This window comes from Cololabis saira, chromosome 10, assembly GCF_033807715.1.
Source record: "Cololabis saira isolate AMF1-May2022 chromosome 10, fColSai1.1, whole genome shotgun sequence".
NCBI classification, from domain to species: domain Eukaryota; kingdom Metazoa; phylum Chordata; class Actinopteri; order Beloniformes; family Belonidae; genus Cololabis; species Cololabis saira.
The window spans coordinates 39,100,348-39,119,066 of NC_084596.1; the positions used below are offsets into that span (position 1 = coordinate 39,100,348).

An 18,719-nucleotide genomic window follows, 5' to 3' on the forward strand; every position below is an offset into this window, starting at 1 on the left:
TTATTTTACAAAAGATTTGTTATTTGTGTTTGTTAAAACAATGTGAAGCTAAGAACTAAAAGAAAAAGGAAGTGATCGCAATATCAGCTGTTAATAAATAAATTCATAAAACTGTGTGTAAAATTTCACTGTATTTTGTTTGTTTGTTTTATTTTTATTTAGAAATGCCTCTTTTCAACTCTTGCTCGGATTCTGCACTTGGACAAACTTTCAGATGTATTTCATGAGTTGTTTGAATTACAACTGCAAACTCGTAATCGTTTAATGTTTAATTTACAAGCTCAAAATGATGTTGACTCTGCTTTTAGCCCACACACTTTCCCTCAGTAACCACCAGATTATACTTTATCATGATACTAATCTGTGTATATACATTATCTTCAAAGAAAAAACACATACCAAGAGAGTGATATTTTGAATAACAAGATTGGTGTCCCTTCAGTGTGTGTTTGAGTTTAATCACACCATTGTATCTTTAAAAAAAATCACAGCGAATGAGGACTCTTTATGTTAATGTAATGCATTTTGCTTTATTCTACAGTTACTTTTCAGCAAATGGGACTACAGCACAGAAGCTCTTCGTCTTTGCTCTTGGTCTTACGTGGCCATCAGTGAGTTTCACTCCTCATCTAGCCCTTTCTGTAATGAAGGAAGATACAAAAAATAATGATGGATTAGTGACAACAACTCAACAAGTGTTACAAAAAAATTGTCTAGACATAAAGCATTTTCTGAATTGTGGGGCAAAATATTGATTATATTGTTTATATTCAATTCCTACGCAAGTTGAAGGGGGAGGTGTGCTAAGATGTCCAAAAAAGAAACGGCATGACACCTCAAGCAGGAATGGGACAAAACGACAGTATTTTGTGTATTGTTTCTTTTTTTTGCCCTCTTTCTTATAGTTATGGGTACCTATCACATAGCCATTTCATTTGCATGCTTGAATCGCTGTTTGAGACAATTATATGGTAGTAACACAGAAAGTAACTCTAACATAATAAATAAGCCAAAACAAAAAACAAATCAGGGTCTTCTAATTCCATAGTTACACTTTACTTTAAGTTAACCATGTAAACCAACTCACGTTATCGTATGTTACTGTCATATCACAAAAAAATAGTTGAACCATCTGAAACTGCATCACTAATAACCAATTAGAATTCACTAATACAACTAAATTCCATAAAAATACCAAATAAAGTTGATCTGTACAAAAGACTGGTCTAATTTATTTCTTGTTATTTTGAATAATTAAATGGCTTCCTGTCACACATTTGAAACACATACAAGACAATTTAAAATGGATTGTACTGAGATGGTAATGAAAGTGGTGAGAAAAAAAACAAAACACTTTAACATTGCAAACTTGTAGGAGTGCATTACTACATTATCTCAAGTGTCCTGTTGAAATCGAGAGGCGCCTCTGACCTTTGACCCCACATCACGGCTCTTGGCTCGCAGCTTGTTGACCTGAGTCTCAGCGATGTCAGCTCTTTCTTCAGCCTCGTCCAGCTCGTGCTGCAGCTTGCGGAACTTGCCCAAATGAGTGTTGGCCTGTTCCTCCTGCCAGATTCACAAAGAAACACAAACCACATGATTAAATGAAGACACTGAAAGATGTATTATAGTGTATAAACATCCGCTGTGAACCATGAATTATGGCAGTTTTTAAAGTAATTTGAGTGCTCCTTTGATTTTCTTTCTAAAGGAAAGGACATAAGGAAATTGAATGATAAAAACAAATGCCACTAGCTCATAGATCCTGACTGTCATATAATCTAGAGCTTTCCCAGCCCATACTTACAGCTTCCTCTGCAGATCTCTTGTAGGCTTTGACTTTCAGCTGCAGTTTGTCAACCAGATCCTGCAGACGTGCAACGTTCTTGCGGTCCTCCTCGGTCTGTGTAGATCAAGGGATGGGGAAGAGACAAGATGATCTTCAGTTAGACTTATTCTTATAGAACTAAGTCTTTTTGGGCAATATGCCTGAGACATGGGACATTGCCTGATAAGTGAGCTCCTTAATGCGTCTCTCATATTTACGGATTCCTTTCACTGCATCGCTGCCCTTCTTCTGCTCCATCTCCACTTCGTTCTCAAGCTCCCTCACCTGAAAACATCACATAATTTTTTGTGAGCGCACAGATCACTTAATCCTTATATCTGGTGAAAAAGCTTTAAATGTGGTAAGTGACGAGCTGGTGAAAAATATATATTTACCAAAAGGTATGCATATAATGGTAAATATTATATGAAAATGTCAGCTGTAGGTAGGTAGATAGCAGCACATATTAAAAAGGGTAACTCTAGGTCTGGGCTTCATGTCTGTTGCACATAATTCTGTATATCAGCCCCCAGATCTCCTATATATATATATATATAATGATTGTTGATTTTGATTTGATTTTGAGTTTGTATTTCGGTCCATTTGGATACAACATAAAAAAGGTCCAATATTTTAAATTGCACTGAAAAGGTATAGACTGAAGCCAAGGCTTATTATGCCTACCCTTTTATGAACCTCGACTCAGGAGGTTTTATACAAAACAAAACGAATAATTTGGATTCAAACATTGAAAAAGAATGGATATATTGGGCAAGTAACAGAGGTATCTAGACAAGAAGCAAAGACAAAAACAAAACAAAAAACATACTGTAAATTGCAAGGAATGATAAATTAAGTGGTTTTTGGCTAGAGAGAGTACAGCGCGGAGAGCAGATGTTATGAGTAGGGTGTGTAAAAAGAATTTAACATACCAAGTGGCTTACGGGGCACCTGGTATGATGTGGTGCTGCTTCACCAACTCCTCGGCTAAACGGCCGCGGAGAGCGGTCATGCAAACACTTGCTTCAAATTGCTACTTTCATGGTAATATTATAATATTATATCAATGTTTTATGTTTATTTAATATTTTATTTTTGAACTTATTTTTGAATTTGGTTACAGTAGTTAATAGTTTTAGTTCATTTTCTAAATTATTCCATAGCTGGACCCCCTTTATTGATATACAGTTGCTTTAAGTATTGGTCCGTACACCCATTTTCTTAAAGATACATGACCCCCTAAGTGGATATTTGGACTCCCTAACTTCAAACAGCTCCTGCATGCAGGGTGGGAGTATATTATTGTGTGCCTTGTACATGATTAAAACTGTATTAATGTCCACTTGTCCATTGTTCTTACCCTGGACTCCAGCTTCTGCATCTGCTTCTTGCCTCCCTTCATGGCGATCTGCTCAGCTTCATCCAGACGGTGCTGCAGGTCTTTGATGGTTTGCTCCATGTTCTTTTTCATGCGCTCCAGGTGAGCGCTGGTGTCCTGCTCTTTCTTCAGCTCCTCTGCCATCATGGCAGCATCAGTAATGGCCTTCTTGGCCTTCTCTTCAGCATTTCTGCATTCCTGCACTGCCTCCTCCACCTCAGTTTGAAGCTGGGATGTATCACCCTCCAGCTTCTTCTTCTGATTTATCAGTCCAGTGTTCTTCATATTTTTAAGAGATGAGATTTGAGAACGTTAGCAAAGGTCTGGTCCTGCAAAATGGAAATATTATTGGTTGTGAGATCATCTCACCTGTGAGTGCAGTAGCTGCACCCTCTCGCTAACATCCAGCAGTTCTTGCTCTGCAAGTCTGCGACTTCTCTCTGTTTGCTCCACAGCAGCCCTCAGTTCCTCCAGTTCAGCCTGAAGCAGGTTGTTGCGTCTCTCAACAATGGCTATGTTCTCTTTAAGATCATCATTGGCACGAACAGACTCATCCAGCTGAAGTTGGCAATCCTTAATTGAATGACAATAACCACATACATTTTTATAGACAGTTTGGAATTAAACGTCTTCAGAGGGTGAATCTTTCTAGCCCTAGTTTACCTTCAGATGAGCATGAACCGACTTTAATTGTTTCTGGGCCTCAGCTGCCTGCCTGTTGGCTTGGCTTAGCTGGATCTCCATCTCATTGAGGTCTCCCTCCATCTTCTTTTTCAAACGGAGGGCTTCATTCCTGCTGCGAGTTTCAGCCTCAAGAGAGCTCTGCAGGGTGTCGATTGTCCTCTGCTGGTTTCTCTTGCACTGATCCATTTCTTCATCTTTCTCAGCCAGTTTACGCTCAATCTCAGCTTTAACTTGACTGAATTCTAGCTGGATTCTCAAAATCTTACCCTCTTCATGTTCCAGAGAGGCCTAATAAGGAGGATACAGTTGTATGTTACACATTTGAGCATGCATTTTTTTTTCCAAAACATCTTATTTTTAAAGAAGGATTTGTACCTCTGCTTCCTCAAGAGCAGACTGGATCTCACTCTTCTCCTGTTCCAGTTGTTTTCGTAACTTCTCCAGTTCATGGATGCTCTTTCCACCCTCCCCAAGTTGCTCAGTAAGGTCGGAAATCTCCTCTGGTGGATGTCAAACAAAGTGATCAAATTACTTTCTAATTTCATTTATAAGGCGTGTGCAAAGAGACTTGTGCAAAAACGAAGGTTGTAAGTCTGACCTTGTAAGTTCTTATTCTCCCTCTTCAAGGTCTCCAAGTGGTCCAGAGACTCCTCATAAGAGTTTTTCAGTTTGAAGAGCTCAGTGCTGAGAGATCTGGCCTCCTTTTGGGAGCTCTCCAGTTCACTTTGAGACTCTTCATACTTCTGCTTCCACTCAGACAGGACCTGAAATGGGAAAACAGTCAAGCAATAACTGAAAGTTTCAAATAAGTGGGGCAAAGACTGGAAACCTGAGGAGAGACAGAGCAAGTTTGTACCAAAGCAGCTTCAAGATGTGAATATTTAAGTGTGAAGCTGCAAATTATTGGAATAAAAAGTCAAACTCTAGGGCTAAAGGCAAAATTCAAGGCCTGTATTGGTAATCAGTAATCAGTAGTCATCACAAATATGTCATAGTATTTCACCTTATCAAAGTTCCTTTGCTTCTTGTCCAGAGCAGCAGCAGCAGCATTGGACCTCTCCACATCCACCATGAGATCTTCAATCTCATTCTGCAGCCTGTGTTTGGTCTTCTCCAGAGAAGAACATTTAGCGTTCACTGCTTCAACAGCTTCCTCAGCATCCTGCAGACGCTGAGCCAGCTTTTTCCTTGAGAAATCATCAGTCAAATCTTTTAATTGCTCTGCAGTCCAATCACAAAACCCTAATAACGTTCAACCACTATGACTGGCTGCTCTGTCATCCAACGGACAAACTTTTTGTTCGTCTTACATTTTAGTTAGAACATAATACAAACAAAAAGCTGATCTGCTAGACGAAGTGAAATGTCATTTTAGGAATTAAATAAGTTTGTGGCTCAGGATCTCTTACTTGGCTTCTTCCAGTTCTTCGGTCCTCTGGATGGCATCAGTTTCATACTTGGTTCTCCACTGAGCCACCTCAGAGTTTGCCTTGGACATGCTGCGTTGCAGTTCAGCCTTGGCCTCCTGCTCCTCCTCATACTGCTCCCTGAGCAGGTCACAGTCGTGACGAGACGACTGCACACTGTGGGCTAAAGCATTCTTGGCCTATTCAAACAAAACAAAATGACTGAGTGACACTATTAAAGAGATGGTTGTTGGGTTCACTTCATTTTAAAATGTCTTTTTACCTTTGTCTCCTCCTCCAGCTGTCTTTTGAGGTCTTCAATCTGTTGAGTGTAGGACATCTTCCCTCTAGTCAGTTGGGACACGAGGGAATCCTTCTCCTCCATCTGTCTTGAGAGCTCACCTAGGATGTTTTTACATGGAGAATTGTATTTTCTATACTGGGGAAACCCTGCATTCCCAATAAGGCACCTTTTATGATAAGCTTCGCCCCTTTTCTGGGTAACAATGATAGACGCTTCATATAAAATGTCACATGGAAGCCATTACCTGTCAGATATACTGTAGCCGTTCATCTTGATAGAATATGATCAACTTGTATAGTGCAACAATACAATATCCCCTCATAAAGATTTATAAAATACCTCTGAATTGAATTGAATGAATGTGTGATCAAGTAAAAATCATACCATTTTCTGTTTGAAGTTTAGCTTTTTGCATGTTGAAGTCATTGATGTAGCGTTGAGCCTCTTCAAATTTGGTCTTGTATTCATTCATTTGATCTTCCATTGTCCTGCATGTTTTCTCTAAGTTGGTCTAAAAGTACAACAACAAAGGGTGAAATCTACATAATATTGTAGTTTGTAGAAAGGTTTGGACACAATTGGCCACATCTACCCTGAATGAATTGATAGGTGTGTGAATACAAATAAATCAGGGCTGGCAAGAAATGAATAACAATTTAAATTAAGAAATTTAGTTTGGCCCACCTTTGTCTTGACAATATGTTCCATATTGGAGATCACGTCATCTAGTTCCAGTCTGAGCTCACTCTTCTCCTTCTCCAGTTTCTGCTTGACTCTCTGCAGGTTGTCAATCTGCTCTCCCAGGTCAGCAACACTGTCAGCTTGTTTCTTCCTGAGTGTTGAAGCAGTGGCTTCATGCTGCAGAGTGGCCTCTTCAAGGTCTCTGCGGAGTTTCTGAAACTCGGCCTCCCTCTTCTTGTTCATCTCGATCTGAGCAGCTGTGGCTCCACCAGCCTCCTCCAGCCTCTCACTGATCTCCTCCAGCTCCCTGGCCAAGTCTGCTCTCTGCTTCTCCACCTTGGCTCGAGCAGCTCGCTCTGCTTCAAGTTCTTCCTCCAGCTCCTCGATACGAGCCTAGACCAGAAACATTTTGTGATGAATATTTAAATGCTTCTTGAATTGTCATGTTGTGTTGCTTGTTCATAGTTTATCCAGAATGAATTATCACCTGCAGCTCCTTCAATTTTTTCTGGAGCTGGGCAGACATCGCCTGTTCATCCTCTATTTTGCTATTGAGTTGACTGATTTCGAAATCTTTCCTAAAGATTGATAAGTAAAATTTTATGAATTGGTCACTGCAATAAAACAATTTAATATTGTTTGTATGTGTTGTTATTGCATTTGCAACTTACTTTTTCAGCCTCTCTTCAAGTTGCTGTTTGTCATTTTCCAAGTCCATGATGCTCTCTTGGGCCAACTTTAGGTCTCCCTCAAGCTTTCGCTTTGCCCTCTCAAGGTCCATTCGTATTTTCTTCTCTTGCTCTAAGGACCCTTCAAGCTGGCAAATTATTTAAAAAAAAAAAAAAAAAGTTTTTTAAGTATAATTTCTTGGTATTTCTTAACATCAATATAATCTAGGGATTTCTTACATCATCCACTTGCTGCTCCAGCTTTGCCTTGGCTTTGGTCAGAGTGTTGACTTTGTCTTCTTCACTCTGCAGGTCATCCAGCGTTTGCTGATGAGCTTCCTGTAAAGCTTTCTTTTCTTTGTTCAACTTGGCAATGATTTCATCCAAAGCAGCCATCTCCTCCGTCAGGTTCTTTACCTGATTCAAAAAATTAATAGATCATCAATAGCTATCAGCGCTTCTTCAGAAATATAGTCTTTCCAGACTTAATCCTATGTTTCAAAGTACCTTGTTCTCAGTGGCATGTTTCTCTTTCTCCACTTTAGCCAGAGTCAGCTCCAAGTCATCAATATCTTTCTTGAGCTCAGAGCACTCGTCCTCCAGCTTTCTCTTCTTTGCAGTGAGTTCAGCATTCATCTCTTCCTCATCCTCCAGCCTTTCTGTCAGCTCTTTGCTTTTGGCTTCCATCTGAATTTTGTTCTTGATGAGCCCCTCACATCTCTCCTCTGCATCAGCAAGATTATCTTGTTCCTAAATGGTCATGTTATATTATTACTATTAGTAACTTTGTTAGCATTTTTGAATAAAGACCCTATATTGGCTTATTTCTTGTATTCTGTACTGGGTTCTGGTAAATGAATGCTGACTTACCGCTTGGACTTGGAGCTGCAGGTCATTCTTCTCTTGGAGAACAGAGACCATTTTCTCCTCTAGTTCTTTTCTACGAGCTTCAGATTTTGCATAGGCCTCTTTTAACTTTAAGAATTCATCCTTCATGTTGGCCATCTCTTTCTCTGATTCAGCAGATTTCAGCAGAGGTTTGATCTTGAAGAAGAGCTTCATCCAGGGCCAATTCTTGACCCCCATGAAGGCCCGGATGTTCCACTGGATCGTAAGTAGTGCATCCCTGTCAATAATAACCAGGATATTGTTACAAAACTCAAGACACTGAATCTGCATACTCTTTATGGTTTCACTTATTTTGTATGTGTTGATTCTGACCTCCTTTCAACAATCTTCTGGAATTCTATTCTTGCAAGCAGACCTCTTGATCTTGCTTGAATTCCAGTGATAATGAGTGACAAACGGTCATCCCTCATCTCCTCCAGTTGACCAAGAAGACCAGCCTTGAAGAACACCTTCATGGCATATGAAACAAGAGGTAAATATCCACCAACTATTAAATAAAAGTGTCCACACGTCATCTGTTTGCTTTAACCCAGTGCTTTACTGTGTACTGTGGCATCACAGACTCAGATTATAGACCTTTATCTGCACCCAGCTTTCCATCATACTACACTGCCTACCTTTTAACTTATTTGCACAAAGCTACAATACTTGCTTCAAGAGAAGCACAACCTAGAGATGACGAGTGGAATGGCTCATTCCATCCATAAGACCATATACGGCTTAGCTTTTTTCTTGTTTTTTTTCTTTTTTGGGGGGGGGGGGGGTGGTTAAATGTGTTGTATTTTAGAAACGAGGCTTAGACGAGGAGATTTACCTCCAACTTTTCCTGATATTTACCTTAGTGTGTCCAAACTTGTACTGGTTATGATCAATATCCAGTGACCCAAGAAGTTTCTCAGCTCCCTTCCTGCTATCAATGAACTGGCCATCAGGGATGGCAGCAGGATTCAGGATGCGATATCTGCAAACAAAAAAAATCAGGTTATCAGGTCATAATGCAACGGACTAACTTGTCAGTTTGTGACAAAACTGAAGTAATACCTCTGCTTGAAATCCCCATACAGGATCCTGTTGGGGAAACCCTTTCTGCAGATCCTGATACCTTCCAGCACACCGTTACAGCGAAGCTGGTGCATCACCAGAGGGTTCTCCATGGCCCCAGGAGTCTTGGTCTCATTGGGGATGATGCAGCGCACAAAGTGAGGGTGAGTGGACCTCAAGTTGGTCATCAGCTTGTTCAGGTTCTCCTGTGGAGGACATGTGATTAATATTCAGTTCATGTAAACACTGACACAACCTTGAATTATATATATATATAATATCAATCAAAATCAATGTGCAGTAGTTCAAAGATGTGTGTTCATCTTTACTAACCCTGTGCAATGCAGACACAGTTTGGAAAGATGAACCTTTCTTCTTGGTTCCTCCACCCTTGCCACCCTTTCCGTCACCTGTATGACAATATACACCTCATTAGATTGCACTGATAGACAAAGAAATACATTTCAAATCAAATCAAATCAAACTTTATTTATATAGCACTTTTCATACAAATAATGAAACACAAAGTGCTTAACAAAAAAAAAAAACAAGAAAAACAAATAAACATAAAACTTATTAATGCGCCCCTCCCCGCAGACAAAAGCACACTACTATTCACCTAAATTACACACACAGACACACACGCAGACACATGGTGTAGACATGGCTAGGCACAGAGGATCCAGGTGAGGAAACGGTAACAGGGAGCCGTCCACGCCAGGAGGTCTCATAGCCCGCAGCTACAAGGGGGGGGGGGGCCACAGAGACCATCCCGGCCCGGACGGATAGAGGAGTCCACACCACAGCGGTGAAGCCGTGGTGCAGAGCTCCACAACCATCCAGGCCAGAACCACCCCCAGGACGACCCCCTGCAGGCCAGAGTCACTCCCAGCATGGAGGCTCCCCATGAGAAAACACTGGAGATAAAAGCTACAAGAAAGCAGGATAAGATACTTTAAAGGGATTGTGACATGAAAAACAAATTTTTCTTGATTTTTTGTGTTTTGTTGGGTGTCTTGACATCAATTACACCCAAAAAACAACAAACTTTTAACATTCAGTGTATTGTGTGCTTTCTGGGATTTTCCGCATAACTATGCAAAAACGGCGCATGTGGTTTGGTGGCGGATCGTTACGTAACGATCCGCTAAATCACGCCCCCTCCACCCAGCTCCGCGTTACACCGACGCAGAGCCTACGGCGTAAGGTTACGCGGCGACGCGCACCATACGCTGAACCCTACGGCGTAGGCTCTGCGTCGATTTAACGCGGAACCATAAATGAGGCTTAACACGCCTCTTTTGTTTTAATCACCGGAGGAAAACTGCTAAGAAGACCCGCGGCCACTGACTGGACTTAAGATAAGGGGACAGTGCTGCTTGCATGCCTTTATTTTTATGATTGTTTGCTGTGGTTCGCCCTCCTGCTTTTCCGTGCATGCTTCGCCTGTCGCTCCGACGCCGCTGTGAGCGTATGGCTGGAGGAGGAGGAGGTTTGGAGGAGGAGTGGAGCAATGATTGACAGGAAAGGGGGAAAGGAAGCATTTTTCACGGCGCAAAAAAACACTGTAATAAAAAGCCAGGAAAAGAGTACTAGAGTGAAGTTTTTCTTGTTACACTCTTTTAGACACATTTGAGGGATGTTGGCCAAGACTTTTAATAGTGTTAAAAGCATGTTAAAAATGATGTCACAATACCTTTAAAGGAGTTTATAAAAAACATAAAAACATAAAACATACAAACATAAAATCCTAAAAGTATGTCTAGAAAGTAAGAAACTAAAATAATAAGACAGTAAAATGTATAAAATAGACTATAAATAACAACTAAAATATTTAGATAAAACATTGAGATTAAACAAAAATAAAATATAAAATAAAATAGGATAAGAAAGGATAAACTAAATATAAAACAGAGCAGTAAGATTCAATAAAAATAAGGGTGAGCATAAGAAATTTAAAAGAGTTAAATGAGACAGTAACATTTGTTGATTCTGAATAAGTTAGTGTTTATTACCATTGAATGTTTAAATATATTATTACCTGATTCAGCTCCTGCATAATTTGCAAAGAGGGTGCCAAGCAGCTTGAGGTTGGACTTCTGGTACAATCCAACAACCGTCTCATTCAGAGGATCCTTGTTCTTCACCAGCCAGTTGTTGATATTATAATCAACAGTTCCAGCGTAGTGAACCAGTGAAAAATGGGCCTCTGGTCTTCCTTTGACAATTCTTGGCTTCTGGAAGTTGTTGGATTTCCCCATGTGGTTGTCATAGAGCTTGGCTTTAAAGGTGGTATCACTGGCTTTGGGAAACATGCACTCCTCCTCAAGGATGGACATGATACCCATGGGCTAATGAGAACAAAATTAAATATTAAAGATTTCCACATATGAAAATAATTGTTTTGTCTCATAGTCTCAAATGAATACACTCACCTTTTCAATCAGGTCAATGCAGGCCTGCAGATCCATACCAAAATCAATGAAAGTCCATTCAATGCCCTCTTTCTTGTATTCTTCCTGCTCCAGCACGAACATGTGGTGGTTGAAAAACTGTTGCAGTTTTTCGTTGGTGAAGTTGATGCACAGCTGCTCAAAAGTGTTGAACTGGAGAAAGAAAATATACCAATGTGGTTTTCTTTCCTTCTGTAATATGTTGGGGATTGGGTTTTTACGTCCTTATAAGATCACTCACATCAAAGATCTCAAATCCAGCAATGTCCAGCACGCCGATGAAGTACTGGCGTGCCTGTTTGGTGTCCAAAGTCTGGTTAATCTTAATCACCATCCACAGGAACATCTTCTCATACACTGACTTAGACAGTGCGCCAATAGCATAGTACACCTAGAAAACAAATTCAAACTTGAAAACCGACGGTGCAAGGACTTTTTTGCCCATTCACTATTGTTCCCATCATTTTAAAAACACAACCGTGACTCCAAAAAGTGAATACTGTGTGAAATTTAATGGTATGATTGAAAAATCTCACAAATTCATGTTTTGATGCATTATTGCTGTGGAATGAGCAGCCGACACATCTGCTAAGAAGACTTGTCAAAAGGGTTGAGAGCATCTTATGATCCTGACCAGATAGCATATTTTTCCAGTGAAAATTTTACGTATTTCAGCAAGAAAATCCTAAACCGTATGCTACATCTAATACAAAAGCATGGCTTTGTAGTTGAAGAGTCAGGGTTAAGCAGCTCCACTCCTTTAACAGACAAGAATAGTACAACTTTCCTCTCCTAAAACTCCGTCAGCTGCTCTCCTCAGTTTCCAGATGTGGTCTTTCTAGATGTGGTCTATCTATGTGTATGTGGTTTATTGTCTAAAAAATTAAAAACATCACCCTGTCCAAACCTTTTTTTGTGACAAGTCGCTGTCATATTCCAATTAGGATATTACATTTCATCAGTTTGAATACTTAAAAACTATAATGTTCAGTTATAAATGAAATTTGGGCTTAAATTGGGCTGAAATTTGAAAATCACTGCATTCAGTATTTATCTATATCTTAAACAGTGTTTCAACTTTAGTCAGAAAGAGGATTGTGAGTTTAATTTTGTTTTCAGTTAAACAGATGGAAAGAAACTCCGAAAATATGTCTCATTACCTGCTGAACATTTTGTCCCTTGGTGACCCACTCGTTTCCTACTTTGACTCTTGGGTGACAGAGACCTTTAATGACGTCTGCAGAGTTCAGGCCCATAAGATAAGCTGCTTTGTCAGTAGCTGAAAAATAAGATAAGATAAGATAAGATAAGATAAGATACGAGTCTTTATCGTCATTGCACATTGACATACAGTGTGCACAAGCGCAACAAAATTGTGTTCTCACCTCGGTGCAAACATGTCCAGTAAAACAATAAATAACTTAATAAAACATGACCGTAAAAAGAAAAAAGAAGAAAATACTATGTACAACTTTAAGGAACGACAGACAGTGGCCATATGTCTGTTGGCCGTGGCTGAAAAGACACATGATAGTGTCAGATATTTGCATTTATCAGGGTTATGGCCCTTTTGTTAAAACTGCGTCTCAGTGTGTTTGTCTGTGTTTTTTGCCCCCTGAAACGTCTGACAAAGGGCAGCAGCTGAAACACCTAGTGTCCCAGGTTTCCTAACAAACAATACATGTGAATTTGATGACTCAACTCTCATCAAGCATCTCAATGCTGATCCAATTCTAGTTCTGTTTTCCAACCTCCAAAACTGCAAGGAGCTTCTCACCTTCAGTACCATCTGCTTCTGCCTGTTCTTCACGCTGCTTGTTCTTGAATTTCATGTTGCCGTAGTGCATGATGGCACCAATGAGCTTGTAGATCCCGTTTTTCTCCTCTTGAGTGAAGCCAAGTACATCAAAGGCTTCCTTAATCAGATGAGGATATTTTACCTTTAATGCTGTTGACTGTTTTTCTGGTAATGAACTGAGCTAATAAACTGAGAATATATGCTCTCTTAGCCATGCCCCCGTGTGCATCACAAGTAAATATGAATTCATTTATTTTTTTATGCAGTTTTTGTCCTTTTGAGGTTCGTGAGGACCAGCATGCATTAAAAACATTTCTAATAATCTAATCCCAGTTTATTTGTGACCCTGAATATCATTCAAGCAAGCAGGACAAATGAAAAGATAAATATATCTAAGGCTCAGTGTTTTAGTTTTGATAATAAAATCTATATGTAGATATCGCAAATAACAACTGCTTTAGACATATTTGTGCATTTCTACTCACATCAGTGGCCATCAGCTCATCAGAATCATCAATGGAGGTTACAGTTGTCTCTCCTTGGGAGATGAAGGCGTAGTCGTAGGGGTTGTTGGTGATGAGCAGCATCTCTTAAAAGCAGGACAGAAATTTTACATTTTATTCGTCACGTAAACCTAGTAACTACTTGTCGTTATTGATCCAAAGAAGTTTTTTTTTTTTTTTTACCAAGCAACTCAGGTTTCTTCTGTGATAGAATCTGATAGAAGATGTGATAATCTCTCTCAGCCTTCAGCTGAAAGGTGACACGTGACTTTTCCAGCAGATCTATAAAGACATAGATTATGCTGATTGGAATGGGATCATTGTGAAGGCAGGAATAAACTGGATGAAAGTGAAGAGAGGAGACAGCTTACATGTCTCGATATCAGCTGAAGCCAGCTTTCCACTGGCTGCAAAATGAATACGGATGAATTTACCCTAAAATGTTTGGCAGGGGAAAAAAAAAGACTTAGGTCAAAGTAAATGGGAACAAAGAATTGTTATAATCACAAAAGGAATCTTACAAATCTGGAGGAGTTGTCATTCCTGATGGTCTTCGCATTCCCAAAGGCCTCTAAAGCTGGATTACATTGGATGATTTGATCCTCCAGAGTACCCTAATAAAATACTAACATTTTTACTCATGCAGATAGAATAAAGGGTAGATATTGACATTCATGCAGAGGGAATATTTGATTTCCTTTTAATTCAAAATTGCACCTTTTTATCAGAGCCATCCTTTTTTCCACCTCCAGCTGCAATGCTGGCAAAGTACTGGATAACTCTCTTGGTGTTGACAGTTTTCCCAGCACCAGATTCTCCACTGGAGACACAATTTAACTTTGTTAACTGACAAACTGAACAGCACACAGTTTCATTAAGAAACCACTAGTACAACTTCACATTATCTAAAATCCCTGAAACAATATTTCCTTTAAAATATTATACTCTCTTTTGACCTGTTAAAAACAAATAAATCCATGAATTAAAATTAACATATAATATGCATGATAATGTTTTTTTTGTTTCTTTTCAAAATTGCACAAACAAAGTCAGATGAAGAAGTGAAATACTTAAAGACTCATAACTTACGTGATGAGAATAGACTGATTTTCTCTGTCTGAAAAGGAAAAGAAATGTATCACATAAGGACTGCTTTGGATTTTAAAGTTTCACTGAACATAATGTATTAACCTAAGGTAAATTACCAGCCAGCATGTACTGGTAGGCGTTATCAGAGATGGAGAAGATGTGAGGAGGAGCTTCACTCCTCTTCTTGCCCCTATAGGCAACAACCACCTCCTGGTTGTAGACTGGCAGCCACTTGTAGGGGTTGACAGTCACGCAGAACAGCCCAGAGTAGGTCTATAGAGACAAGAAATGCAAAGCTGATTGTTTGGAGAGAAAAAAAATCTGGATCTATTGTAGTCCTGTCAGTAAGAGTGCAGCTTTCAACTCACATAGATCATCCATGCTGCGTAACGCTCTTTGAGGTTGAACAGCACAGCTGGCTCGTGGAGGAAAGTGAACATCGCCATGTCTTCAATTTTATCAAACTTTGGCGGATTCTGAGGATGTACGTCACACTCCTTCACTGTGACAGTCTGGAAAATAGAGATCATTTCTATTTATTTGCTTTTTTTTGTATGTTTTTTGTTTTTTTCAAATACATTTTAGGAGTTTTAGTGTCTAGAGCGCTCCAGCCGTCCAGCACACTGACCTTTCCTCTCTCCGTGTCAGCAGTAACTTTATCACCATCACGGCTGGTGATGGAAGCCTTCACGTATTCCTCCTCTGCGTCGGGAACAAAACATTCCTTCTTCATGTCGAAAATACGGGTCTGCGCCTCCAGGCGCTCCTTATCTGACTTCCTCAGGTACGGAGCTGCTACCCCAAATTCTGACATGGCAGCGTCCCCCATGTTTAACCTTAACTACTAAAAGGTGAGAAGAAAGAAAACATACACAGTATTTACTGTAGCAACTTAAATGTTATTCTGTTAATTTGTCATATAAAGTAAATTTATTTTTTTTTATCAGGTGTTTTTACCTTTGAAATCCCTACTGAGAAGACAGAGGTGTGCTGGTCCTGAGGAAAGAAAGAATGGAAAGTGACGGCAAAGGTAAGGTTTTAGCCTCAAAATGAAGGTAAGAGTTTAAACCCATCGTGTTCATACCATACCTTGAGATGAATGGTGACCTGACATGGGCGTCTCAGTGAGGTCTCTTTTATAAATAAAGCTTCTTACCAAATATGGAGGAGAGCTTAAGTACCAGGAATGTTATTGTGTCTCTGTTGGGCTGGGGGTTGATGAGTTGGAACAGAGCAATATCGAAATCAGTGGGTCTGAGTGTTGTGAGTGATGGAGTCCCCTGACGAGGCCATATTAGGAGCTCTGTTTGGTGCACTGATTAATCATAGGTATCCTCAAGCAGCCAATTCATCTTAAAATAGACCCAGGGAAGAGTTTCTCCCTTGCCATTCATCACCTCTGATTCAAAAACTCTTATTATATTGCATTTTATGTTGCTAAAATAATTTGAAAATTATCATATCCAATTAAAATATAGATGCGTTTTAAAAAACATAAATCTGTACCTGCTTATTCCTAATTACAATGACCCCTGGAAACTATGCCAAAAAAATATTAAATGTTGATTTAAAAAAATAAATAAGGAGGCATTATTAATACAAACAACAGCAGAAAATGAACTTTTTTTTATTATTATCATCAAAGCTAACAAATAATTCCTTGTAAACTACTGGCATTTTTACTAGAACAAAAGGAAAGATGCACAAAACATCTGAAGAGATATTCTAGAAAAGTATGTTACGTATGGGTCTCAATTACTCTGGGGGCTTAAATGGCATTGCAGCGAGGCATCAGTAATGTATTGTTTGGTTATTACTGAATTGCTTTTGTGATAACAAGGACAGCCGTCACGTACTGAATGAGTCCGTCTAAATATAGAACATTACCCCGTGAGATTGGAGAGGCGACGAGTGCGAGGCAACGCAGACAGAGCTCTGCCACAGGTGACGTGTTTGAGATTTACCAAAAACAATGGCACACAGAGGCTGCAGCAACATAAAAACCCCCCAATGTGGTGCCAAGGTCAATGCAGAACCTTCTTCCCATCTTCAGGCTGCAGCTAGAAAAGCTGGCCCCTCGGGTACCGGCCTGTTGACGTGGCACCGTGTCTTTGAAGACAAACATAACTGAGATTCCTGCTGAGAAACCAGCGCTGATTGAGAACAGTCACAGAGGCTTTTAGGATCCTGCTTTCGCCTGCATGTATGATCCGCCGTAGCTGATCATGGCCTCAAACTGACTCAGTCTTACATAAATATCCCGAGAGCGACAGCTACGTTCTGCTGTCTGAGCTTACTTAAAAATCTCACTATTTAAATGTCATTTTTTTAATTACTACTAAATGATATAATAGACATTGTAGTTATGTATAGCAACAATATAGCACAAGCAGCCACTTTGACCAGTAATCAAGACCTCTTCAAAGGTTAAGCGATAAAACAGCTGCTGACAAGTGCCAAGATTATTTCCATTCCGATAACTTTCCACCTCAATTGCTGACAGCTGGCGTCACGGTGTCAAATGGAAGTGAGAGATTCCATGACCCCACTAAAGAGGGGGTGAAGATAACTCTGACCGTACAGATCACATAAGGAAACATCATTTGAATACTTTATTTATGTCACAACAAATGCACATTGTCACCATGTATATGTAATTAAAGACAAATTGTGAGAAGGTATTGAGATGTGGCCTTTAACTGAACGTGGCTCTGGGCTTTGGGCCCAGAATATTACCTTACGATACACACATACTGTATATCAGCAACCAAAGCGCTGAGCTATGTAACTTATAAATATTAACTGCCAAATAAAAATCATTGAGGCTTGTGCCTTTAGTGTCAACTATATTACTGCATTCTCAGATCAAGCGCCACAATAGAAAAATGTTACTCTGATAGCAACCCAAAAGTACTCTTAGTCTGTGAGATCATGCAGCATTAATCGTCCCTTTCAGTGTGTGATCCGTGAGCACCCTGCTTGGGTCCCTCTATTTTGCATCATTCTGTTATTATTGGTTACTTTCCTAAAGCAATCATACACGTTACTGCCAGTCACGTGCCACGGCGACAGTTGGAAGATGTTTCTTTTTGGGCTGCGTTGATCCACACTTGGACTTTAGAGGAATAATCTGCACATGCAGAATCTGCTTTCTGACGTGAAAATTGTTTAATAAAATTGTGGAAGATAATAATTGACCTACTCTTTCCAAACTTTTATTCACTGCTTAATCAATCATGCACCTTTTAAAAATGACAACTAGACAGCCTGAACACTTTTTATGATGCAGTTAAGTCAATTCTAAACTTTTAAAAGTAAGTAAAAGCATAATATCAACATATTCATTGATATATTAAACTAAATTCAACATTGAATTTGTAAATTGTGTATTCACTTCCTCTGTGTTTCAGTACAAAAGCGCAAAAACCAGGGGCTCCTGCATCTTTAATAGTGTTTAACAATTAGTACAGGAACATGTTTCATGGCCTATATTGCATAGAAACTGCTTTTATTCTGCATAGCTACTAAAATCTTAATAAAAATTGCAATACCAGAAATTGTAACAGTAAAAGGGCCCCTAACCTTGTGATATTTTGTGCAGCTTAATTACTAATATCATAGTACACTGTTCATGTATTATACCGAACATTTGGCTCAAAATAAAAGCTGGGGTCTCGCACCAACATTTCTTCTTGCTTTCTCTTTACTTTCCTCGTACCCCACAATGTCTGAGAGAAGTTATTGAGATGACTCTCAGGTACAGTCCTAGAACAACTTTTATTCATCTCTGTTATTTCTTAATAGATTCAATAAATAAACATGGTAAATTGCTAGTTATCATGTTGACTATCCACTAATGCGTTATCTGATGAGATATGATAATGAGTGTTTTAACGGTCAAATGATAGAGGCAGGGAAATGTTTCATCTCCAGTTACTCACCGTATTCATATGAGCTCAGGTATCACGCTGTTAAGC

General features: G+C 39.5%; 1 protein-coding gene across 1 annotated transcript; it reads right to left on the reverse strand.

Annotated features, from left to right (window-relative positions):
• Positions 1–479: 479 nt before the first annotated feature.
• LOC133453025 (myosin-7) lies at positions 480–15,838 on the reverse strand. The gene is made up of 38 exons (XM_061732861.1): positions 15,700–15,838; positions 15,371–15,586; positions 15,111–15,254; positions 14,859–15,015; positions 14,743–14,770; positions 14,371–14,473; positions 14,175–14,267; positions 14,025–14,088; positions 13,837–13,935; positions 13,636–13,739; positions 13,130–13,268; positions 12,513–12,631; positions 11,594–11,743; positions 11,335–11,505; positions 10,941–11,250; positions 9,233–9,309; positions 8,900–9,105; positions 8,696–8,819; positions 8,171–8,307; positions 7,820–8,075; positions 7,457–7,699; positions 7,190–7,366; positions 6,953–7,098; positions 6,769–6,859; positions 6,285–6,674; positions 5,985–6,111; positions 5,580–5,698; positions 5,300–5,496; positions 4,894–5,077; positions 4,489–4,654; positions 4,266–4,390; positions 3,870–4,178; positions 3,576–3,779; positions 3,189–3,485; positions 2,009–2,113; positions 1,808–1,903; positions 1,432–1,566; positions 480–639 (listed from the first exon to the last, which is right to left on the reverse strand). Exons 2-38 carry the CDS (start codon positions 15,569–15,571, stop codon positions 619–621), a joined length of 5,814 nt encoding a protein of 1,937 aa, XP_061588845.1. The 5' UTR covers positions 15,572–15,586; positions 15,700–15,838; the 3' UTR covers positions 480–618.
• Positions 15,839–18,719: the final 2,881 nt, after the last annotated feature.

Bases quoted from the DNA above. Each gene is read 5' to 3' on its own strand.
- LOC133453025 (XM_061732861.1), bottom strand. From the start codon at position 15,571: ATGGGGGACGCTGCCATGTCAGAATTTGGGGTAGCAGCTCCGTACCTG. The intron at 9,106-9,232 runs GTTAGTAAAGAT...TGTCCTCCACAG, and splicing joins CTGTGTCTGCATTGCACAGG to GAGAACCTGAACAAGCTGAT. The intron at 8,076-8,170 runs GTCAGAATCAAC...TATTATTGACAG, and splicing joins CAGAAGATTGTTGAAAGGAG to GGATGCACTACTTACGATCC.